Source organism: Stegostoma tigrinum, chromosome 29 (genome assembly GCF_030684315.1).
Source record: "Stegostoma tigrinum isolate sSteTig4 chromosome 29, sSteTig4.hap1, whole genome shotgun sequence".
Classification (NCBI taxonomy): domain Eukaryota; kingdom Metazoa; phylum Chordata; class Chondrichthyes; order Orectolobiformes; family Stegostomatidae; genus Stegostoma; species Stegostoma tigrinum.
The window spans coordinates 32,808,281-32,829,602 of NC_081382.1; the positions used below are offsets into that span (position 1 = coordinate 32,808,281).

Below are 21,322 nucleotides of genomic sequence, written 5' to 3' on the forward strand. Positions count from 1 at the left end.
AAGTTGAAACCGAACCATTGATTCATAAAGTTTTTGCACAACTTCTTTGTTGTAAACTATGCATCTATTCATGTTCACAGTCAAACACACCTGCCTTTCTCACTAGAACCTCACTGTCACATATGTACAAGTTGCAGTTATTTTCAGCAGCCACTTATTTATCTTCGCTTATCTTTGACATTTAATACAAATCCTAACCTTCCATTTGCCTCAGGTGAAATAAATATGGAGCATTCAAAAGTTGATGAGATCTGCATGCAAGATTTCATGGCTGCTGTCAAAGCTCGCCTAAAGAACTTGTACAAAAATAGTCAAAGTACCTGTCCTTGAAATATCATTTCCCTCTTCTGGAACCTGTTGCTGTACAACAGTGAGAAGTTCAGGCTTGGTTGGCTGTGGAGCAGATAGCTTACCAATATTCATTGTCAAGTTCTATATGGACTACAGTCACTTGAGCAAAATTGAGAAAGATCAGTGGTTCTTGTAGAAAAGGCTAGTACAAGCAGGTGGACCATGGGCTGTGCTGTGAATACTTGCTTCCCAGCCATGGCCATTCTGCAGCCACATCTCTTTAAAGACAACTAGATCATATCTGTTCACTTCAGTTAATGCTATCATATCGTCCACCTAGTTGCAAATGTAGGGAGCGCATCAGTGATAATGGAGGATAGAGGTTATAGAGATAGGGAGGTTTTGTACCAGCTGTGGAAAGTTATGAGGGTAGAGGGAATTGAAGGGACAGGTAGAGTTAGGCTTAGGGAGGCTGAAAAGTGCTTGAAACTGTTACAGAGAGTTGCAGGTGCTTGAGAATGTGAGTGGAAGAAAGGGCTTTGGGAATTTGAGGTACTGTATTTTCAGAGATATACGGGGCTGGATTAGATTCCAGAGATAGAGATTGATGTAGGGAGTGAGAGGCACGCATATGCAGAACGAGTGAGGGACACACGCAAACACACAGCTGGAGTGTTGAATTTTATTTTGGTGCTCTGCCCCTAACCCCGCTCTTCCCATAGGCCCCATTATTTCTATAGCATGCTTTTGAATAACATGACGTTGTGCTCTAACACATTAATTGTGTTACAGCAGAACCCCGTGTATTGGCAAATACACCTGGAGTGAAGATAGAAGCTGTAATAGCATGAACTACATAATAATTGTTTTTAAATTATTTTAATTAATGTAATTAACCTTAAAAGTGATGTCTACAGACTCTACAATATAAAATAATATTTCACAAATCAGATCCATGGTTCAGCAGTAGCTATTGCTCAGATCACCATTAAAAACTCTTGTTCAGTAAAAAATTTAAAAAGTTAAAAGATAAAATGAAACCTTGTCACCACATCAACTAATTTCAATGATGCTGACTGTCGATATAGTGAGGTATCAACAATGGATTTTTCTATTAATCTATGTTTGCACTAAATCCTGAAGTTCCAATTAGACAGGAATTGCAGTGAACAATTTGCTGACAGTTTGTACTCAAAATCCCCAGCAAATTCCATTAAGTTTTCCAAATATGAGTGTTTGAGGGGCTAGTAGCTTGAAATAATTAAATGCATATTAGTCTTTTCTCATTGTACCACTCTGATCTATGAATCAAAAGGTCATGGGTACAGACAAATAATCTCAGTTGACACTTCACTATATGTCTGCCAGTGTTTTGTTGTCTGATTCTTTTAAACATGAAACATTAAACTAAGGCATAGGTGAACACAAAAGAACCCATGGCATTATTCATAGAAGGGCAAGACTTTACTGTCAATTCTCCTCCAAATCTAATTGTAACTTCACGATTTAGTGCAAGCACAGTTTAATGGAGAAATCCTAAAGTTGCTGTCTGTCATTCATGACTCCTCCACAGTCTGTGTTGTTGATACCTCACCACAAGAGTGGTTTTATGTGGTGTCCTGACCAATATTTATCCCTCAACCAACACTGTCAAAACTTCAACATTTATTCTTTTGTGCATCCTTGCTGTGCACCAATTGGCTACCATCATACCTCATGTTACAACAGCGGTGATGTTTTCCATGTACTTACTTTCTAAAATGCTACAAAAGAAAATTACTATTACTTTTAAGTTATGCCATTGGGGGACATATACATAGAATTTGGAGGGGAGGAAAAGGTGAAGGATTTGTTTCTATGCTGTATGATCCCGTGAACTCTATGAACCACTTAGCCAATGGATCTGTGCTGGTGTTTATGATTCACACAAATCTCCACTTAGCCTTCTTTGTCCAATTCAAGTATCATTTCCTGTTTTATTGTTCCTCCACCATCATCCAGCTTGGCGAGGCTGCAAGTGTCTGGTTTCATTCTTTCTTACATAGTGACAGACAGTCTGTAATATTTACTGTTCCCACATGATCTCTAGGTCACGTAATCTTTGAATGACTCCTATTTCTGATCCACGTTCTGTCCTTTAGCAATTTCGTCCAAAACCAAGTGTCCATTTCAAAGTGTATGCATATGACACCCAGCTGTACTTCTTCGTCACCTCTCTCAACCTTTACACTACCTCTCAATTCCTGGAGGAGCAGAAATTTTCTCCAACTAAACATTGGGAGGACTGAAGTGATTGTCTTTTTATCTTCCACAAGAGCAGTTCCTGAGATACTGATTTTGACAGCTGTCTGGTGGCTAAGTGGGGCTGTTCAAGATAGTTTATGACTTTAAAGTCATATTTGACCAAAGATGAACATCTGACCACACAGTTGTGCAATCATTAGGACGACCGGTTTAGACTTCTAACATTGTGTGACTCTGCTCCTACCTCAGCGCACTTTGTTATGTGTATATTTATCATTCCAGTGCATTCCTGGCCACTTATTTTCTATCCTCTATAGATTTGAACTAATCTAAATCTCTGTCCTAACTTGAACCGAGTCATATTAGACCATCATTTGTTTTTCTAAAAAAAAAAGCAGAATCAGGCCATTCATCTTATCAAGTCTGTTCTGCCATTCAGTCGTGGCATATTTAATTCTCAGCTCCACTCTCCTGGCTTCTCCCATAACTCTTGATCCCGTTACTATTCAAGAATCTATTTATCTCTGTCTTAATGACACTCATGACTTGGCCTCCACAGCCTTATGTGGCAACGAATTCAACAGATTCAGCATTCTTTGGCTGAAGAAATTTCTCCTCTTCTAATTTCTAAAGCGTCGTCTCTTCACTCTGAGGCTGTGCCCTTGGGCGCTAATCTTTTCTATGGATGTGAGTTTGCTGCTGAGCTGGAAGGTTAGTTTTCAGACGTTTCGTCACCATTCTAGGTAACATCATCAGTGAGCCTCCGACGAAGCGCTGGTGTTATGACCCGCTTTCTATTTATCTGGTTAGGTTTCCTTGGGTTGGTGATGTCATTTCCTGTTCTTTTTCTCAGGGGATGGTAGATTGGCTCCAAGTCAATGTGTTTGTTGATGGAATTCCGGTTGGAATGCCATGCTTCTAGGAATTCTCGTGCATGTCTCTGCTTGGCTTGTCCTAGGATGGATGTGTTGTCCCAATCAAAGCGGTGCCCTTCCTTATCTGTATGTAAGGATACGAGTGATAGTGGGTCATGTCATTTTGTGGCTAGTTGATGTTCATGTATCCTGGTGGCTAGCTTCCTGCCAGTTTGTCCAATGTAGTGTTTGTCACAGTTCTTGCAAGGTATTTTGTAGATGACGTTCGTTTTATTTGTTGCCTGTATAGGGTCTTTTAAGTTCATTAGCTGCTGTTTTAGTGTGTTGGTAGGTTTGTGGGCTACCCTGATGCCAAGGGGTCCGAGTAGTCTGGCAGTCATTTCAGAAATGTCTTTGATGTAGGGGAGCGTGGTTATGGTACGCTCCCCTACATCAAAGACATTTCCGAAATGACTGCCAGACTACTCGGACCCCTTGGCATCAGGGTAGCCCACAAACCCACCAACACACTAAAACAGCAGCTAATGAACTTAAAAGACCCTATACAGGCAACAAATAAAACGAACGTCATCTACAAAATACCTTGCAAGAACTGTGACAAACACTACATTGGACAAACTGGCAGGAAGCTAGCCACCAGGATACATGAACATCAACTAGCCACAAAACGACATGACCCACTATCACTCGTATCCTTACACACAGATAAGGAAGGACACCGCTTTGATTGGGACAACACATCCATCCAAGGACAAGCCAAGCAGAGACATGCATGAGAATTCCTAGAAGCTTGGCATTCCAACCGGAATTCCATCAACAAACACATTGACTTGGAGCCAATCTACCATCCCCTGAGAAAAAGAACAGGAAATGACATCACCAACCCAAGGAAACCTAACCAGATAAATAGAAAGCGGGACATAACACCAGCGCTTCGTCGGAGGCTCACTGATGATGTTACCTAGAATGGTGACGAAACGTCTGAAAACTAACCTTCCAGCTCAGCGAGCAAAACTCACATCCAGAACCTCAACCTGTGCTACAAATCTTCTCAAAACTCACTAATCTTTTCTATCACTGGAAACGTCTTCTCCTTGTCCATTCTGTACAGACCACCCAGTATTCTGTAAGTTTCAATGAAATCTCCCCATATCCTTCTAAATTCCATTGATTACAGTCCTCAACCTACTTTCATATGACAAACCCTTCATGCTTGGGATCATTTTTGTGATCATACCTCCTCAGATACAGAGCCCAAGACACAGATGTGGTCCAGCCAGAGCCTTGCACAGCTTCAGCAGTGCATACTTACTGTTGTTTCCTTCAAAAAAATGCTCCCATTGCATTTGCCTTCCTAACTGCTAACTGAGCCTGCATGTTAACCTTAAGAGAATCCTGAACTAGGACTCCTATGTTCCTCTGTGCTTCCGATTTCCGAAGCCTTTCCCCATTTAGAAAATAGTCTATCACTCAACTAGTTTGTGCATAACCTCATCCTTTCCCAGATTATATTTCACGTGCCACTTCTTTGCCCACTCTCCTAGTCTGTCCAAGTTTTTCTGCAGCCTCTCTGCTTCCTCAACATGACCTGTTCCTCCACCTATCTTTGTGTCATCTGCAAACTTAGCAACAATGCTGATCATTAATGTATAGTGTGAATAGTTGTGGACCCAACACCCCTACAGAACTCCACTAGTCATCATCTGCTATCCTGAAAAAGATTCCTTTATCCGCAGTTTCTGCCTTCTGCCAGTTAAACAGTGTTCCATCCATGACAGTACCTTGCCTCTAACAAGCACCTTATTTAGCAGTCTCTTATATGATACCTTGTCAAAAGTCTTATGGAAATCCAAATAGAACACGACCACTTGCTCTCCTTTGTCTAACTTGCTGAAAGAATTCTAACAGACTTGTCAGACATTTCCTCCCCCTGCCAAAGCCATGCTGACTCAGCCCTATTTTGCCATGCACCATCAAATGCTCTGCAATCTCATTCTTAATAATGGCCACTCAAAGCTTATCAACAACTGAGGTCAGACTAACCAGCCTGTAATTTCCTGTCTTCAGCCTCCACTTCTTAAACAGGGATGTTACATTAGATATTTTCTAATTCTACTAGACCCTCCAGTGATTCCTGGATTGAGAGATCACCACATATGCTTCCACCACCTCCTCAGCTATTGCCTTCAGAATCCTGGGTTGTAGTCCATCTAATCCAGGTGATTTATCCAGATCGTTTCAAATTATTTTTCAAATCTTTCAGTTTCTACAGCAGCACTTTAGTTATGGCAACTACACTCACCTCTTCCTCCTGACTCTCTTGAAATCCTGGTATGCATGGGTTCACCCATGACTCCTGTGTTTGCCAAACTACATTGCCTCTAAGTTAAGCAACACCTCAAATTTTTAAAATTTTCATCCTGGTATAAAAGTCACTCAAAAGTCTCACCTTGGCTATCTGTATAACCTCCATCGGTCCTACAGTCCTCTCAAGATATCCATGCTGCTTTAGCTCTGGCATCTTAAGCATCCGGATTTTAATCCCAATACCATTGCATATCTACAGCTGCAAAACCTTATGGTCTGGAATTTCCATCCTAAAATGATTTGCCTCTGTACTTCTTCTATAAGATACTACTTAAAAACTATTTGATCAAGTTTCTGATGATCTACCTGATATGACTTTTGTTTTAATTGTTTAAAATTCCTTTCTGGGATTTTCGACATTGTTGGTTCGGCCAGCATTTATTTCCCACCCTCAACGGCCCTTGAGAAGGTGGTGGTGAATTAACGTCTTTAACTGAATGCAGTCCTTGAGGTGTAGGAACATGCATAGTGCTGTTTAGGAAGGGACATCCAGAACTTTGACCCAGTGACAGAAAGGAACTGATAGAGTTCCCAGTGAGGATGATAATGCGACATGGAGAGGAACTTATAGGTGGTGGTGTTCCCATATATATGTTATTCTTGCCCTTCTAGATGGCAGAGCTTGCATTTGGAAGATGCTGTCGAAGGAGACTTGGTGAGTTACTGTAGTGCATCTTTCAAATGGAACACATTGCTGCCACTATGCATTAGTGGTGAAGGGAATTAATGTTTATAGTGGATGGGGTGCCAATGAACAGAATGCTTTATTCTGGATTGAGTCAAGTTTCTTCAGTGTTGTTGGAGTTACATCCATCCAGGCATTTGGAGAGTATTCCACTATACTCCAGATGTGCCTTGTCAGTGAATATGCAGGTAAATTGCATGCCAAAGAACTCATAGCCACTGACCTGATCTTGTAGCCATGGTATATACATGGCTGGTTCATTTAAATTTCTGGTCAATGGTAACCTCCAGGATTTTGATAGTGTGAATTTCAGTGACAGTATTGCCATTGAATGGATTCACTCTTGTTGGAGATGGCCATTACCTGGCATTTGTGTGGCACAAATATTATTTGCCACTTATTGCTCAAAGCCTGGATTTTGTGCAGGTCTTGCTTTATACAGATACAAATTGCTTCAGAATCTAAAGAGTTGCAAATAATGCTGAACATCGGGCAGTCATCGGTGAGCATACCCCACTTCCAACCTTATGATGGAGGATTTAATGAAACTGGTGAAAATCGTCAGGCTGAGGAGACTGCTGTGAGGAACTCTAGTGGAAATGTCCTGGGGCTGAGATGTTTGGCCTGCAGGAACCGCAACCATCCACCTTTGTACTAGGCGTGACCTCAACCAGTGGAGAAATTTCCTCCAACTCCCATTGATTTCAGTTCTAATAGGCTCCTTAATGCCACATTTGGTCAAATGCTAAAGGGCATTTGTGAAGGGTACTTGCTCTCACCTCACCTTCAAAGTGCCTTACAAGGTTTTAATATGTTAACGGTACTACATAAACACAATTTTTTTTTGTTTAAAAATAATTTTTAAAAACTGTATAGTTGGGTGGTTCAGTGGTTAGCACAGTTGTCGGACAGTGCTCGGAACCTGGGTTCGATACCACCCTCAGGTCACTGTCTGTGTGGAGTTTGTACATTCTCGCCGTATCTGTGTTGGTTTCCTCCCACAAGCCAAAAATGTCCAGGCTAGATGGCTTGGCCGTGCTAAATTGCCTATAGTGTTCAGGGATGGGTCTGAGTGGGATGCTCTGAGGGTTGGTGTAGACTTGGGCCGAATGGCTTGTTTCTACACTGTAGGGAATCTATGATCAACCTATGACCTATAATAGTTTAACTTTTACATTAATTTATCGGTTATATAAACAAATTAAGCAAAGTCTAACAACTGTAATGAGAATAGTATTAACTGCCAATGCTGGAGAATCTGAGATAACATGGCGTAGAGCTGGATGAACACAGCAGGCCAAGCAACATCAAAGGAGCAGGAAAGCTGATGTTTCGGGTCGAGACCCTTTTTCAGAAAAGATTTTTCTGAATAAAGATCTCGACCTGAAACATCAGCTTTCCTGCTCCTCTGATGTTGCTTGGCCTGCTGTGTTCATCCAGCTCTACACTGCGTTATATCAACCTGTTGTGGTCAAAAATAGAAATTTCTTAAATAGATTTGCTTTTTTAAACAGCTTTGAAAATTGGACCATGGAGCAAGGAGGAGAAAATGGCATTTATGAAGATAATGGAGGAGGTTCTGAGAAAAAAGATACAAGAGGCACCCCAGGATCTAATGAGAGCAGTTTCAAATTCGAACACACTTAGCTCAATCCTGCGAGAAAAGCTATACAAGGAAATTCCTTGGTTTGCAATTGCAGACAAAATGGAGCACAGAAACTGGGCACAATGCAGGCAGAAATGGTGAGCCAATATTTCTGAGTGTTGGTGAAGATTTAAAGTTACATGAAGTCTCTTGCCTATTAAATACTACAGTGAGCATTCAATGTGAACTTGAGAATTGTCAGTATTTCTGTAGACCTTGGGCAGTGGACATGATTGTTGTCAGGGGTGCTTTGCCTTAATTTGCTCATTTAGTTAATTGTACTGTGTTTTTGTCACATCAAGAATGTTGTACTGAAGAAAAACTTGTCTTATTATCAAATAATCAAACCTGGATAGCTACTCTGACCAATTTTTACTGGTGGAACTTTCATAATTTTGAAATGTCCTAATGGGACAGGAGTAGGCCATTCAGCCCTTCAAACCTGCTTGGCCATTCAATATGATCATGGCTCGTCATGCAACTCAATACCCTATTTCGTCTTTCTCCCCTTTGGCTCCAAGATCTATATCCAACATTCAGTATTTCAGCCTCAACTGCTTTCTGCGACAGTCAGTTCTACAACTCTGGATTCCATTCTCTGGATGAAGAAATTTCTCATCTCAATCCTAAATGGCCTACCCCATATACAGACTCTGGTTCTGGTCTCCTGGGTCATCCTTCCTGCATTTACTCTGCCCAGTCTTGTTAGAATTTTACAGGTTTTAATGAGAGCCTCCCTCATTCTTCAAACCTCCAGTAAATATAGTCTAAAATGATCCAGGGTCTGTCCATTTGTCAGTCCTGCCATCCCAGGAATCAGTCTAATAAAACTTTGTTGCTCTCGTTCTGTAGCTAAAATATCCTTTCTCAAATTAGGAATCCAAAACTGTACACAATAGTCCAGGTTGGTCTCATCAAGGCCCTGTACAATTGTTGTAAGACATCTCTACTCTACGTGAATCCTCTCGCTATGAAGGCTGACATTCTTTTTTTGCCACCTGCTGCACTTGCATGCTTACCTTCAGTGATTGACATTGAACAATAATACGATGTTTTAATGTTGAGAATAATTACCAATATCAAACAATTTCGTTGCAAACCTGCATTATGTAGCACCTTCAAAATTGTCAAACATCCCAAGTCCTTGGGTTACTTTTACAGAAATTACTGAACAAGATTGTTTCTCATCTCTGTGCCTAATATTTTGGAAATCATTTATAAACTATTTAAGAACTGAACTACTAAACAAATATGTGAAGTTAGGACTAGTACGGATACAGTAGTCCAGCACTCAATGTGAAGTGCTAAGAAAGAACCTTTTGCTTGGAGTGTTTGAAAGAAAGCTGTGTCAACATTGGAGAGTGCCAAGATTCTGCACACAATTTCATAACAGATTGGTGCACTGTAATTTGATACATTGGTTCATCAAGGTACCCAACTAAAGCCAGCCATTTATAGTTTGGATTAAATTCCTTAATGCAATATGGCTGTTTACTTTGGTAAGTTATTACATTTCACAGAATCCCTACAGTGCAGAGAGAGGCCGTTCGGCCCATTAAGTCTGCACTGACCCTTTGAAGAGTATCCCACCCAAACCCAGCTCCATACATTTACATGGCTAATCCACCTAGCCTGCACATCCCTGGACACTGGATAATTTGTCATGATCAGTGCACCTAACCTGCATATTTTCGGGCAATGGGAAGTGCCAGATCTCCTGGCAGAAATCTATGCAGACACAGGGAGAATATGCAAACTCCGCGCTATCCACGGCTGGAATGAAATCTTGTCCCTGGCACTGTGCAGCCACCCATAAATAATGATTTTTAAGATATGAAAATGAATGCAACATTTTGAACTTCATTTTTATCCCCAAAAGGATGAGCATTCTGACTACAAAAATGTCCGGAGGAGTGAGACCTGTTCGAGTTCACAATCACCAGTCAAAAATCAATCTCATCAAAAGGTAAAATGTACACTGAGACTAATTATAAGGCAACATTGTTGACTAGCAGCTTCTGATGAAAGCAGCCATATGATAGCGTAGAACCTTCAATTGGTGAGTTAAACACTGATTTTAAAAAATTGTAGGGTAATTGCAGGGTGATTAATTTAAAGAGAGTCTGTTTACTAAAGGCAGTAGTATGGGGCTGGCTCTATAGTAAACAGTGCAAACAATCTAGTGACATAAATTAAGGTTATCTCAAGTTATAATAGACCAAATTTTGCCGTATTAATGATGTTTAAACTGTCAGTTTTTTTTGCTGTTGTTACTCCTCTGAAACTGCGCAATTCCCATATAGTAAAAACTGAAATTGCTCAACAGGTCAGATAGGATCTGTGGGGGGAGAAGCAGAGTTAACATGCCCCCAGTGTGACAAAGTTAGGGAGCACACTTGGTTTAATGTTTCACCTGGCAGCATTTTCCTCACTGCTGACCGAAGTGTTTACCTTGATTATTTTGCTGAAAAGTCCTGGAGTGGGACTTGGAACGTATAATTTTCTGATTCAGGCTTTGAGCTAAACAATGGCTGAGAACTATGGGGACACTTACGGTACTTGGAGACATGAGAGGAGGTGAGACCGGAAGTGTGAGAAATGAAGGCGTATTTAAAACCTGATACATCTTTAATTTTTTCCAGTTCTGCTTAAACATGAAAATATAAATCAATTAATATTAATCAATATAAATCACAGATGTTACTACACTTGATAATTGTTTCCAGCAGTTTATATTTTAGTTTGATTTCCAGCAACTTTTTGCAGTAATTTCTGATGTGTGCATATTCCCAGTTAAACGTGGAAATTGAAAAGTTAGTGTCGGTGATTGTTTGCTTCCTTATAGGTGTGTTGTTGAATTCATCTACAGATTGCAATAAAGAAAAATGACTAGACTGGCAAGAATTTCCACTCTTACACCATTAGCCTAGTAAAACCCTTGGAAAATTTGTTCACCTGTTGAATGAGATGTAATTGGGTTTTTAAACAAAATAAATTCATAATTATTGGTGGAATTAGATACAATCTTTCTTTTAGAGATTTGACAAAAGGTTCGTTAATGAAAACTATAGAGAGAATCTTCTCTGCTTTATTTTCCAGGTTGTACCTGATGAACATTGATGATGTTGGTGATGTCGACTGGGAAGATCTTTGTAGTGCTGTTGGGTAAATAACACCATCGTCTTCACATTTATAATGCAGTAACATAAAGACAATAGGTTTAATGGATACATATGGCTTCGCAGCCCAGAGGCTAATGGGGATGGTTACTAGGTTTAGGTAGGATGATATTTTGTCCAGTGCTGCCATTTGAAAATAATCTTTGGCTGAGGTTGGGGTTAGGTGTATGTGTATCATTTTAATCTACAGTTGATGCAATGCTTTAGTTTTACACCATTTCACTTGAGACTGCTGTTGATGCCTATAAGTTCCTGATGCTGGTATTGTTATTCGTGACATTGTCTAAATCACATTCATAGATTTACTTTAATATTGTTTCTAGAAACCTATTCCAATGGTAGAATGTGACTATTGTAGCCCTCAGTGATGAGCTAATTATTGTAATGCTTAATTCTCATTTGCTTGTCATTCTGTTGTCCCGTTGATAGTGCTGAACTTAATCTATGGGTTAGATATGCAGTACAGCATTTTATTAATGACTGAAGAACTTTGTGTAGCATTGAAAGTGGAAACTTATCATCTGTTCCAATTATTTTTATTCTCTTGATTTTCTAGCTTGAATTTCACAATTAAATTTGAAATAAAATGCAATTTTTCAACAAGGTTAATGTGATTTTTAAAAAAATACGATGGTTACTGTAATTGAGTTAATGTATACAATTATATTGCCTCTGAAGAAGGGTCACTGGACCCAAAACATTAACTCTGATTTCTTATCACAAATGCTGCCATACCTGCCGAGCTTTTCCAGCAACTGCTGTTTTTGTTTGTGATTCACAGCGTCCTCAGTTCTTTTTGGGTTTTCACCTATATTACTTTTTTTTCTAGAGACGTTCCTCCTTTAATCGTTCAAAAGATGTTTTATAAATTGAAAGTTCGTTATGTACCTGATTGGCCCAAAAAATCCTTTGGAGGTCAGTATCTAAATTCACTGACTGAATTATTTTACTGGCAGTTATGTTTTTATGTTGATGAGAACAGAAAATGTTACCTTGTTATTTGATCTCTGAATTAAGGCAGCCAGCTGGGCGGCACAATTGGCCTTGGCTAATTGCTTCTAGAATTGGAAAGGGCTGTTACTGTATTTCTGTTGTTGCTGAAGTTGATTCATTTGTCAAAGTATATATTGTACCTCAAATGCACTTAAGCATAACCTTTTGACTTTAAGAATTTGCTTTACAGTTTAAGATACAAATATACTTCTGATTCATTGGCTTTAATTATCAGCAAAATGTCCCCATAATTTCATAATGTGGAAGTGTAGATACTATGGGAAAACAGAACTTTCAACTTTTTTTTCCCCCCAGTTGATTCTGAAACTTTACCCTGAGTTATATTGGCTGCTTCACATCAGTCTGTAATTAAAATGGTCCTGTATCATTATGAAATGGGTACAGTAGTCAGAAGCTTTATTACATTTGAGCAGGAGAAAAACTGTAACAGCAATTAGTTGTGTAGCTTTTTATGCTGAACATTAGTGAACAATATCCTGTAGTCTCTCATATTTCCGTAATCCTATTTTTACACTTACGTGCTATTTAAATTGTTGTGCTTCCCTGTAGCCTTTAAATTTTTGTATCTGGTGTGGTGATATTTTATCAAGATAACTTTAAAAATTTTAGTTAAAGCGTCTAAATTCATAGAGCAGGATTATGTGCCACTTTGGTATTTATTTGTTCTGTGTAAAGTAATGTATACAAGAATAATGTACCAAAAAAAAAGCCTCGCAAATTGTGGCATTTGTGAGAGTAATTCTAAAACCATCAAAATGCAAAACAGTACTTTAGTCTTTGGCTCTGTAGTTTTTGACATCATCTGAAGAAAGTACTTTAAGACCAAGCTCGAATACCACTATCTCCATGCATGATTTGACATTTGCAATGTTGACACCCATCCTAGAAAGTCAAATGGCATAATCTCTGTAATTAGTTTTTAATATAAAAACTAAACGGATCTTAAGTGACAGTCAGCCAAAATATGTTACGAGTTAGAATCAAAGCAGAAGTCTTTTAGAAAAATTAAGATAAAATTGCAGTGGCTTTTACAGCATTAATAGGTGTGGCTGTGTCTGCTTACTGTTGTTAATGAGTAAATTTAACAGCAAATTCCACAAACAGTACATCGTAAATCAGGAAGTTGGTATCCAGGTTTTATTACTTTGACAAAAACTTCACTATAATAATGTATTACTCTTAGTTGGTATTAAAGTACATGAAAGATGTGAAGTTTTGGTACTTGACCACTTGATACTCACTAAACAGCAGAAAAACTTGGTGTTTGTTCATTCAAGTCATTGACAATATGATGAGCTTAATTACCACAATGTCTGTTACTGAAAAATTACTTCTACAAATTATTGTTGGATTGGTAAAAACATCAATCTTTCTTTCAGTGATAATGGGAACTGCAGATGCTGGAGAATCCAAGATAATAAAATGTGAGGCTGGATGAACACAGCAGGCCCAGCAGCATCTAAGGAGTACAAAAGCTGACGTTTTGGGCCTAGACCCTTCATCAGAGAGGGGGATGGGGGTGAGGGTTCTGGAATAAATAGGGAGAGAGGGGGAGGCGGACCGAAGATGGAGAGAAAAGAAGATAGGTGGAGAGGAGAGTATAGGTGAGGAGGTAGGGAAGGGATAGGTCAGTCCAGGGAAGACGGACAGGTCAAGGAGGTGGAATGAGGTTAGTCTTTCTTTCTTTCTTTCATCCTGCTTTCTATATCGATTTTATATTAAGTATCCCGATTTGAAGTACTTGGTTTAGATTCTGCATGTTTCATTAAAAATTTTACAATCTGAAGAGATGATATTGTTTTCCCTGATCTCTGATACCAGGTCCTCATGAATCACTGCACAAAAATGCTGTAATTACTGCAAGTTGCTTTTAAATATCCGACTAAGAGCAGATTACAGATTTTAAGTATGGACAGCAAGTATCATTTAAATTGCCATTGACCACAAAATTTTGACCATCATGTATGTGTGTTTACTGGGAAAGAAAATAACCTCTTTAGCAAAGACTTCAATGCTTAGAAACCTTGTGCACTAAGATGCACGATTATAGACCAAATATCAGCAGAGCAGAAAATTGCATGTTAGCTTTTCAGTTTTGGAACCCTGTATTTCATTCTGTTCAGTATATAAAACATGTCTGGAATCTCTGAAATTACATTGGAATCCAAGACTTTTAGTTAGAAACTATCCCTTACCATGTTGGATTTTGTTTTGTATCTAGTTGGTGAATGTGGGAGCCATTATCCTGATTGTTGCTTTCCTGTATGCTTTTTTAAAAATTTTCATGGAACATAGGTGCCACCGGCTGGGCCAACACTTATTGCCCAATTCTAGTTGCTATTGAGAACGTGGTGGTGAGCTGCATTTTTGATCCATTGCAGTCCATGTGCTGCAGGTAGACCTACAATGCCATTAGGAAGGGAGTTCTACAATCTTGACCCAACGATGGTGAAGGAATGGCGATATATTTCCAAGTCAGGATGGTGAGTGATTTAGAGGGGAACTTACAGGGGGTGGTGTTCCCATGTATCTGCTGCCTTTGTCCTTCCAGATGGAAATGGTAGTAGCTTTGGAAGATGCTGCCTAAAGATCTTTGGCAAATCCTTGCAGTGCATCCTGTAGATAGAACATACTGCTGACACTGAGCATTAGTGGTGGAGGGAGTGGATGCACAGTTAATCAAAGGGGCTACTTTGTCCAGGATGATATCAAGCTTTTTTGAGTGTTGTTAGAACTGCATCTATCCAGTGAAGTGGGGAGTATTCCATCACACACCTGACTTGTGCCTTGTAGATGATGGACAGGCTTTGGGGAGTCATCACTGCAGTATTCCAAACTGTGAACTGCCAATGCAGCCACAGTGTTGATATGGTGTGTCCAGTTGAGTTTCTGTTCAATAGTAACTTGCAGAATGTCAGTAGTGGGAGATTCGGTGACAGTAACGCCATTGAATGCCATAGGGCAGTGGTTAGATTGTTTGTTTATTGGAGCTGGGTTATTGCCTCGCATTTATGTGGTGCACAGGTTACTTGCCATTTGTCAGTCCGAGTTGCATTTGAACATTGACTCTTTAGTCTCTGAGGATCATGAATGGCACTGAATATTGTGCGATCTTTGGCAGACGTCTCCACCTTTTGATGAAGGGAAGGCCATTGATAAAGCAAAATGCCCTGGAGCTGAGGTAACTGACCTCCAGCAATCACAACCACCATCTTTCTATGTGCCATATATTGTTCTAACCAGCAGAGTTTGTCCCAACTCCCTTGATTTTGGTTTTGCCAGGTGTCCTTAATGCCACAATCAGTCAAATGTGACTTTGATGTCAAGGGCTGTCACTTTCACTTCACCTTTTGTTCATGGACATGTTCAGTGATACTGTACCAACAAATAAATTGTGTGGAAGTGCAAAGTGGTTGGAAACTTACTCAACCAAATAGTCTCAAACAGAATCTGCATCCAGGTTCAAATGTACCTTCAGATTGCTCTACATTTTTTAGGCATTTTGTTGATTTAGTGTACAAAATAAATCGTTAATTTGCCTTGAAGTTGAATCCTAAACAATATTGCTTGTTAATCCAGTATTTATTTTGTGAAAGCCTACTGCTGAACTTTTGTTCAAGTATATTAAATTGAGGTTTATTTATAATTTTACAAAACTATAACAATGCCAAGTGGTAAAAGCTGATTTTAACTGTTTAAACATTTTATAGGAATTGTGGACTTTCTGCATGACGAAATAGTTCCAAAATTGGAAGAAATAATAAGGAAAAAGGAAGACCAATGCAGTTTGAATGGATCAAGTGATTTCTGTCAGTCACTACAGCATGAGTTCAAATTAAGTGATATATTTGATGATGACGATGATGAGGAAGATGAATTTGAGAACATAGATACATTGGAAGAGCCTACTGGAACCTCACGAGAGACTGCAGTCAGAGAAACCAATTGAAAATGTGACCCCACGTGGCACGATTTGTCACGGATGCTGAAGTGACAACTTTGAATGAAATACTGTCAGTGCAAAAATGTTGACATTCACATTATGTGGTGTCGTGAGATTCTTGTGTTTTTATTATTCAACAGTCTATGCCAGGTAGATTTTTAAAATTTTGATTGTTGGCATTTCTAGTTAGAGCAGCATTTGTAACCTTTCTCTAATTTGTACCAAATGCACATTGTTGAGAAGGTTAATCTCCAGAAAATTTGCAGAAATTGTATGAAAATAAAAATCAACAGTCTCTGTTCATGAACAATTTAAATGATACTGAGTAATGTGATACAAATACACTTTATCTTTTACATAGAATATTAATGTTTGGTTTATGTGAATACTTTTTAAATTTAAAATTAAATTTTATTTAGCTTAAATCTTTTCTATAATAGAAATGCAAAATATTTGGAATATAAATAAAAGCAAAAGCTGGAGATACTCAGTTGGTGTGACAGTATCTGCAATGAGAGAAAACGTTAACATTGCAAATCTGACAAAAGATCTGCAACATTAACTCTTTCTCTGCACAGATGCTGCCAGATCTGTTGATTATTTCCAATATATTTTATATAGTATTCAGGATGTTCATCTTGATCCCTTATAACTTATGTGGGAAAGAAGGAAAGTTGCTTGGAGTGTTAAAACGTGTGTGCTTATGTTCAACTACTTGGCTTAATGTCTGTATAATTATGATAGTAAACCTTAACTGTACAATTAGTATGTCCTAATTCTTTCTTCTGTTGGGGAAATATCAAGGATTTTGTGTCTTTCTGTAAATCCAAAACAAAAAACAATCATTTGAAATATTACAAATGTGCAAAAGAGCTTTGTAAAATGAATGACATTGAAATTATAGTAACTAAATAGAGCAGTTGTCTTGCATACACAGACCTCAGTCCTATATATAACAGTTCCGATGAATGACCAGTTTTGGTAGCAATTGAGGGCACCGTTAAGAAACAACACTCCAAATGCAGTGCAACTTTCCTACTCTGTTATGCACTCCAAGAATGGGATATGAACCTACAACCTATTTATGCTGACACGAGCGCTATTGCATTTACTTGGACAATTTGGTGTTTGTGGACAATCAAAACATTTAATGGAATACTGGCCTCCCCAACAAGGGATTTGGAATACTAAAGTGAAAAAGTTGTATTGTCTGTCATTGACACTCTTGAAGACTTGTATTTAGTTTTTGGCGCCATACCTAAGGAAAGATGGATTAGCCTGGAACAGAGATGCAATGTTTAATGACTGGATGAAAAAAAGCAACAATTACTGCTAGAATAAGTTGGTTTGGAACATCCATAATTCCTCTTTTTGAGAAAAGCTGCTTAAATTTGTAGAAGAATCTTTACAGATTAAAACTATAGGTGTAACTATATGTGATAATTAATGAGAAGCTCAAATCTGTGTTTCTGTAATTTTGATGAGGGAAATGTTCAGATTTCTCACATTAGCATTGCTGGTAGTTAGACATATGATTTGCAGGTTGGTACAACACCATAATAACAATTTCTCTGTTTGTCTAATGTTCAGCTGTGGAATGAATTTGATAAGTGTAATGTCCTTAATTACTTCCTTTCGTGTTCACCCAATATTTGACCACTGTTTCAGAAGGACTGGATTGAAATGGGATGTTCAAGTAACTACAAGTCATATGCAAGTCAAGAATGTAGTTGTGGAATGAATCACCATGTTTGACAATCATCCAAAGAATATTTGATATCGCTAGTGTGGAGGAAGCTACACAATGAATGAATAGTACAGTTTTTGGCCAGCAAATCTGAAAAAATTGGGCAGCTCAGTGGTTAGCACTGCAGCCTCACAGCACCAGGGACCCGGGTTCGATTCCAGCCTCGGGTGACTGTCTGTGTGGAGTTTGCACATTCTCCCCATGCCTGCATGGGTTTCCTCCGGGTGCTCCGTGGTCCTCTCTCAGTCCAAAGATGTGCAGACCAGGTGGATTGGCTGTGCTAAATTGCCTGTAGTGTTCAGGGGTGTGTGGGTTATAGGGGGGTGGGATGCTTCAAGGGGCGGTGTGGACTTGTTGGGCTGAAGGGCCTGTTTCCACACTGTAGGGAATCTAATCTTAAAAAAAAGCTATAAATTGACAGAAGGAATGTTAGGGGTCCTTGCAGTAACTTGTATGCCTTTGCTAATTCCAAAGGAGTTCCTTTTCAGATGTAACAATAAACCATATGCTGTTTGATTTCTACACAGAAAAATCAAATGTTATTTCCTTAGAGAGACAGACAAATTATTCCCAGTGCAATTCTCAAATACTGCAGGTTGATACTCATCCATCAGCCGCCATCACAAAATTAATTATGTTTGTTTTAGTTCATTTGTGGAATGTGGGTGTTGCTGGCATATTGTCCATCTTTAGTTGCCTTTGAGAAGGTGGTGAGCTGCCTTCTTGAACCATTGGAGATCAACTGCTATGCGTAACCACACAATGCCATTAGGGAGAGAGTTCCAAGATTTTGAACCAGTGACACTGAAGGATCAGTGATGTATTGTACATCACTATGGTGACTGGCTTGGTGGAGAACTTGTACAGCACGGTGTTTTTATGTGTCTGCTGCCCTTGTCCTTGCAGATGGTAATGGTTGTAGGTTTGGAAGGTAGTGCCTAAGGAACCTTGGAGAATTTCTTCAGTGAAACCTGAAGATTGTATTGATTGCTGCTGTAGGAGTCAGTGGTGAAGCAAGTGAATATTTTGTGTAAGTGATGGTATTAAGTTGAATATTGTTAGAGATGTATTCATGCAGGCAATTTGGGAGTGTTCCATCATAGGCCTAACTTGTGCCTGGTAGATGGTGGCAGGCTTCGGGAGTCAGGAGGTGAGTTATTGGGTGCAGTATTCCTCATTTCTGACCTGCTCTTGGAGCCACAGTACTAGCCAGTCAGTTTCTGGTCAATGGTAAGCCCCGGAATGTTGAAAGTGGAAGATTCAGTAATGGAAATGTCATTGATTGTCAAGAAGAGACAGTAAGATTCACTCTTATTGGAGATGGCCATTGCCTTACAGTTGTCTGGTGCAAATGTTACTTGCCACTTGTGAATAATGCTGAATATTGTATGATCATCAATGAATATTCCCACTTCTGATCTTATGATGGAGTGAAGGTCATTAAGCAGCTGAAAATGATTGGGCCGAGGACACTGTCCTAAAGAACTCTTGCAGACATATTCTGAGGTGGAGACAACTGACCTCCAACGGCGTTTTTGTCAGGTATGACTTCAGCCAGCACAGAAAAGTCCGCATCCCCACTTGATTCCCTTCAAGTCCAGATTTGCTAGAGTTGCTTGATGCCATACCTGGTTAAATTAAGTCAATGGAAGTCACTCCACCCCAACTCAGCTCTGGAATTCAGCTCTTTTATTCATGTTTAAACCTGGATAAAAATGAGGTTTGGGCTGAGTGGACCCAAACTGAGCAGATTCTTGTTAAGCAAGTGGTGTTTGATAGACCTGTTGATGACACTTTGCATCAATATACTGATGATCTATGGACTAATGGGGAGTAATTTGTTGTGTGGATTTGTCCTTTTTGTGTATAGGACATAAACGGGCAGTTTTCCAGACTTCTGGGCAGATGCCATTATTGTAGCTGTACTGAGCAGCATTAAAAGTGGACCATGGAGTCATACAGCATAGAAACTTAACCAGTACATGCTGAACATAATCCCAAACTAAATTAGTCACACCTGCCTGCTCCTGGCCCATAACCCTCCAAACCTTTCCTATTCATATATCCGTCCAAATGTCTTTTAAATGTTGTAATTGTACCCGCATCCACTCCATCAGGAGTTCATTCCAACACAAACCACCCTAGATCATAGAATCCCTGCAGTGTGGAAACAGGTCCTTCGGCCCAACAAGTTCACACCGACCCTCACAGCATCCCATCCAGATTCTTTAACCCACCTAAGCTACACATCCCTGAACACTACAGGAAATTTAGCATGGCCAATCCACCTACCCTACACATCTTTGGACTGTGGGAGAAAACTGATGCACCCGGAGGAAACCCACGCAGACCTGGGGAGAATGTGCAAGTTCCACACACACAGTTACCCAAGGGTGGAATTGAACCTGGGCACCTGGTGCCGTGAGGCAGCAGCGCTAACCGCTGAGCCACCGTGCTGCCCTTCTGTGTAAAACATTTGCCTCATGTCTTTTTTTAAAATCTCTCTCACCTTAAAAAAGTCCCGTAGTCTTAAAATTCCTCACCGTAGGGAAAATACAACTACCATCAACTCAACCATACCTCTCATTATTTTATAAACTTCTCTCAGGTCACCTCTCAACCTCATAAGCTCCTATGAAAGAAGTCCCAGCCTATCCAGGCTTTCCTTATAACTCAAACCTTCTATACCCTGCAATATCCTGGTAATTCTCTTCTGAACCCTCTCAAGGTTGATAACATCTTTCCTATAACTGTGCATCCAGAACTGGACAGTATTCCAGAAGAGGCCACACCAATGTCCTGTACAACCTCAAAATCCCAACTCCTATCTTCAGAGGACTGAACAATGAAGGCAAGCATGCCAAATGCCTTTTTAACCATTCTGTCTATATGTGACACAAACTTTAGAGAATTATACACCTGCACCCCTAGGTACATCTGTTCTGCGACACTACCTAAGGGCCTACAAGTAATTGTACAAGGCCTACCCTTGTTTGTTGTACCAAAATGCAATACCTCACATTTATCCAGATTGAACTCCATCTGTCATTTTTTAGCCCATAGACCTATTTGATCAAAATCCCTTGGTAATCCTAGAAAACCTAAATTATGTCAAAGACTTTGCTAAAGTACAAACAAACAACATTACTGCTTTTCCATCATCGGTCTTTTTGGTAACTTCCTCAAAAAAATCAATCAAGTTTGTGAGACAATTTTCCTCACACAAAACCATGCTAACTATCAACAATCAATTTTTGCCTCTCTGAATGCCCATAAATCCTATCTTGTATAATCACTTCAAACAATTTACCCACTACTGATGTCAGACTCAC

General features: G+C 39.5%; 1 protein-coding gene across 4 annotated transcripts in view; it reads left to right on the plus strand.

Moving 5' to 3' along the window:
* LOC125465446 (transcription termination factor 1-like) overlaps positions 1-17,008 on the plus strand; it is a 36,984-nt gene extending 19,976 nt beyond the window's left edge. For all 4 annotated transcript variants that reach the window (XM_048558978.2, XM_048558977.2, XM_048558975.2 and 1 more), the window contains 5 exons: positions 7,977-8,205; positions 9,987-10,073; positions 11,207-11,272; positions 12,116-12,201; positions 16,011-17,008. In XM_048558978.2, coding sequence (XP_048414935.2) covers positions 7,977-8,205; positions 9,987-10,073; positions 11,207-11,272; positions 12,116-12,201; positions 16,011-16,249 — 707 coding nt within the window. In that variant the 3' untranslated portion in view covers positions 16,250-17,008. The remainder of the gene's footprint in view (positions 1-7,976; positions 8,206-9,986; positions 10,074-11,206; positions 11,273-12,115; positions 12,202-16,010) is intronic.
* The last annotated feature ends 4,314 nt before the right edge of the window (positions 17,009-21,322 follow it).